We start from the raw sequence: 4,457 nt of genomic DNA on the forward strand, positions 1-4,457 counted from the left end.
GTATTTCAGTAGTACTATAACTTAATGATTTATCAGAGAAGGCTAAATGACATGCGAATAATATATGCCCATTTATAAAATCTTTGTAAAACAAGGAAACCATCAACACCTGTATTCAACTATTAACAGCGACATTATTATTATTATTAATTTTTTTTTTTTTTTTTTTTTTTTTTTTGGGTTTTACTTTTCCCCACGTCTATAGGAAATAAATTATGGGAGCTGAGAAAGATTCCATTTTTACACTATAAAAAAACATAAGAGAATTCAAGATTTGTAGGAGGCTTTTTTCTGTTCTGTTTTGCGAGGAGTTAGAGAGGCGTTATGGAGAAGGCACATAGATTCCCGGGTTTGAGCGAGGAGGTGCGGGCGCTGGTGGACGCGGATATGGACTTTGTGGACGCCAGACGTCGTGCCCGCGAAGCTTTTAAGGATGTTCAGCTCTCAATCGATCATCTTTTGTTCAAGGTATTTTACAAACTGGCGTTTTTTGTTTTCCTCTCAATCTTCATGAGCTTATGAGTCTCTGTCAAAGATTGGATTTTTATTGCCTTCCCTGTGGGCTGATTGAATTGACATGTTTTGTTCAAGGTGGTTAGAAACTTAGGATTCATTCCGTTTCTGGGTACGAGGTTTTGTGGGTTTGGATATTGTTGGAAGTGTCAACCTTTTTCTTCGTAGTTTGATGTCTGAAAATGGCTGCTAGCTAATTGGTTTGGATTCAGATATATGATAGGCTTTTCATGCCATTAGGCTGCAGAGCAAGAACAAGGTGTCTTTGTTCTTGTAAGAAACCAATTGTACTTTGAAGAGATTGTCGTGGGAGGTTCGAGCCCTAGCGGCCTCAGTGTGTGAGTTTTACCCTCTTACGGGCGTGACATCTTGTGGAAACTTAGGCCACTCAGTCACCATGATTTTTCTCTCTACAATCCTATCAGGCCGGAGTGGGAGGATCAAGTTGTGGCAAACGTAGTGTGAGAGTTTCACACACTTGTAGGGTGGCTCCTTGTGGTCACCACAACAAGGTGTCTTTGTTCTTGTGAAAAACCAATTGTACTTTGAAGAGATTGCCTTGGGAATTATGTTTTTAAGGTCATTTATTGCATTTAATGTAGTTGTAGTGTTGTCAATCCTGCAACCACCACCCACTAGTCTACCTAAACCTCACCTCGGGTCAGGAAAGGATCACAGGTAAACCAACCTAGGTTACCCATAGCTAACTGGCTCAAAACAAGAAAGCCAATAGGTCGTTCCTGGAGTCGAACTTGCAACTTTGTAGTTATCAAATCAACGTGTAGTGTTGTCAGTTTTGTGTATGGTAGAGTCACTGCATATGAATTTATTAATTAATTGAAAGATAAGAGTGGACAGATAATAGCAGAGGGATGAAATCATCTTTCTATTTAAAATAAAGCAATGCAATAGTACTGCAGTTTTGGATGTGGAAAGAAACTATGCTTAAAGTCTTCAACTTTATTTAGTACAAAGAATGATGATGGATGGGCAGTGAAAGCAACTGGTAGGTGAACTTTGCTTTTTCACCATCACATTCATCAATGTTTCCTTAATGCTTTAACCTTGCAAGGTTTAAGGTTTCTTGCTTTAGTGTTTTTAACACTTATTAGCTTATTTAATCGTCATTAATTCAATCATTGTGCATTTGTGCTGTTGTAATGTTGCCAAAAAGTACCTAAAAGAACGGTTGTTTTGCTGGTACTTTGCTTCAAAATGAAGCTACGGAACTCTTTAATTCTCTTAATTCCTTTCTCGTTCTGTTTCTGCAGACGCCTACTGCTGGGTTAAAGATCGAGGAGGTAAAGACGTGATCTCAAAGTCCTCTACGGGAGGCAATTTGAATAGCTTTCGTGCTTACTTTCTAAAGCATATACGTGAAGCTGATTATTCTTTTGGCAGTCATACGAGGTGAATTCTCGAGGACTGGAGGTTTTCTGCAAAAGTTGGCTTCCAGAGACGAGTTCCCCCAAAGCGGTGATATGCTTTTGTCATGGTTATGGAGATACTTGCACGTTTTTCTTCGAAGGTAGGCATGTACATTCTGGAAGCCTTGGAAGAAGCAGTGTCATAATTCAGTTTTCGGGGAATTTGAAAGCTAAAAATTTGATTGCCATCCCTTGCAGGCATTGCCCGGAAGTTGGCTACTTCAGGATATGGAGTTTTCGCCATGGATCTTCCTGGATTCGGTCTTTCAGAAGGTCTTCATGGCTATATACCGTGTTTTGACAACCTAGTCGATGATTTCATCGAGCATTGCTCGAAAATTAAAGGTACTATACAACCTCAGATTGCAGAAGTTTTGGTTTTTCTTGATTACTGCTGGAGAAATATAGTGACATAAACTAAATGCTCGTTACAGAAAATCCAGAATTCCGTGGTCTGCCAAGTTTCCTTTATGGAGAATCGATGGGCGGAGCCTTAGCTCTGAAGATTCACCTGAAGCAACCCGATGCTTGGAATGGCGCTATTCTTTCTGCTCCTATGTGTAAAGTATGAACACTCGCCTTTCCTACTTCGAGCCCGTGTTTTGGTTGTATATATATTTGTATGCATATGGCTGATGACTAACTTACTGCCAACAGATTGACGACGACTTGGTTCCACCATGGTTGTTAACACAAGTTCTAATTGGCATGGCGAAATTCCTTCCAAAACAGAAGCTCGTTCCCCAAAAGGATTTGGCCGATTTGGCATTTAGAGAAGCAAAGAAGAGGGAACAGGTATGTAAGATCAGTTTTCCATAATCGAATGCCAAAATTTGATAATTTCTTAAGCAAAACATTGGTATTATTTTGCATATTCAAATTGGAAAGCTCGGTTTAGTTGAAGAGTATAAAAATGTCATCTTTACACGAAGAGTTAACTAAATTACACAATCATATATGCAGGCTGTCTATAACATCGTTGCTTATAAGCATAAACCGCGTTTAAAGACTGCCCTGGAATTACTAAGGACTACCAAAGAGATCGAAGAATCACTAGAACAGGTGTGTCAAGTGTTGCACTTATTTCTCGTTTCACCAAACTACAAACTTAATAACGCTTCTTGGCCAAAGTCCAATGACCATTTTTTGGTATAGATAACGGGTTGTGTTATGATTTGCAGGTGTGTTTACCGCTATTAATCTTGCATGGAGAGAGCGATATAGTGACAGATCCATCGGTGAGCAAAGCGTTGTATGAGAAGGCAAGCAGTCGGGACAAGAAGCTGAACCTTTACGAGGGGGCATGGCATTGTCTGCTCGAGGGTGAGCCAGATGAGATGATCCACCGAGTTTTTCATGACATGGTTTCTTGGCTTGATGATCATAGTACTACGCGTTAACCACTTGTGTTTTTGCCTTCTGCTCAATCTGTTTTGTTGGGAGAGGAAAGAAAGATAGAAACTGAAGCAAGAGAATAGAAATCAAACATTTTTACTGTATTTATTTATATATTATTTGATTGAAACTGGAATAAATTCTCCTTGGAGGTGCAACCATGTAACTGATGTAAGGATAGGATATACTCAAAATAATATAGTACACTGTTATTATAAGAGCCACAACTTGTTCCAATTTGTTTATTTGGTAGTCTAAATTGGAATCTCTTACTGAATAGTGCTAACCCAGTTTTTTTGACTTGTATGAAAGCTTAGAAAATTCCGCCTTGATCTTCTTCAGCTGGATAACAACATTCCTCGTATTTATCCTATCCTCCGGGGACTCTTTCAGGCACAGCAAAGCCACATGAATAATTGATGCCAACAGCTGTTCAATACGGATTTGTATTGAACCAGACGAGGAGGAGCTGCTGCAATCTCGGGTCCAACCAAGTTCATCGACGAAAAGGTCTGCATCCAGAACCTCCATTAGAGCATCAGGTAAGGAGCACGATACCCATTTCTGCAAGGTTAAATCTCCGCTAAACATATCATCTGTTGGCTTCTTCCTAGTGAATGTCTCGAGCAATAAAATCCCAAAACTATAAACATCACTGCTGGTGGAAACATGCCCATCTTGACCATATTCTGTTGCAATGCAATAAAAATTCTCATCGGACACATCAAAAGGATACTGCATTTACATTGAAAGAATGCAATAACTATATGATTTTCTTACCTGGAGCAAGATATCCTATAGTCCCCAAAGTCTTGGTCTGCACTAGTGTTTCATCTTGAGTAAATACCTTGGAAATTCCAAAATCTGCGACGTGAGCCACCAGATCCTCATCAAGTAGGACATTGCTGGGCTTCAAATCACAGTGCACAATCGGCACAGTATAATCATGATGGAGATATTCCAAGGCCATTGCTATGTCAGTGACAATATCAATTCTTTGGACTAGGCTCAAATGTTGTCTGTCAGAATATAGCCACTTGTCTAAGCTTCCATTTGGAATAAACTCCAGTATAATAGCCATGAAATCCACATTTGAGCAAGTTGATATGATCTTCACTAGGT

General features: G+C 39.5%; 2 protein-coding genes across 2 annotated transcripts; one reads left to right on the forward strand and one right to left on the reverse strand.

Moving 5' to 3' along the window:
• The first annotated feature begins 245 nt into the window (after positions 1 to 245).
• On the forward strand, positions 246 to 3,553 carry LOC109177877 (caffeoylshikimate esterase). Its single transcript, XM_019327353.1, has 8 exons — positions 246 to 468; positions 1,785 to 1,814; positions 1,915 to 2,041; positions 2,139 to 2,285; positions 2,375 to 2,505; positions 2,598 to 2,735; positions 2,904 to 3,002; positions 3,122 to 3,553. The coding sequence occupies exons 1-8, from the start codon at positions 325 to 327 to the stop codon at positions 3,338 to 3,340; spliced, it is 1,035 nt and encodes a 344-aa protein (XP_019182898.1). The 5' UTR covers positions 246 to 324; the 3' UTR covers positions 3,341 to 3,553.
• Positions 3,554 to 3,600: 47 nt separating this feature from the next.
• On the reverse strand, positions 3,601 to 4,457 carry LOC109177878 (receptor kinase-like protein Xa21). The gene is made up of 2 exons (XM_019327354.1): positions 4,116 to 4,457; positions 3,601 to 4,024 (listed from the first exon to the last, which is right to left on the reverse strand). The coding sequence occupies exons 1-2, from the start codon at positions 4,414 to 4,416 to the stop codon at positions 3,618 to 3,620; spliced, it is 708 nt and encodes a 235-aa protein (XP_019182899.1). The 5' UTR covers positions 4,417 to 4,457; the 3' UTR covers positions 3,601 to 3,617.

The sequence above is a fragment of the Ipomoea nil genome, unplaced genomic scaffold, assembly GCF_001879475.1.
Source record: "Ipomoea nil cultivar Tokyo-kokei standard unplaced genomic scaffold, Asagao_1.1 scaffold0805, whole genome shotgun sequence".
Lineage (NCBI taxonomy): Eukaryota > Viridiplantae > Streptophyta > Magnoliopsida > Solanales > Convolvulaceae > Ipomoea > Ipomoea nil.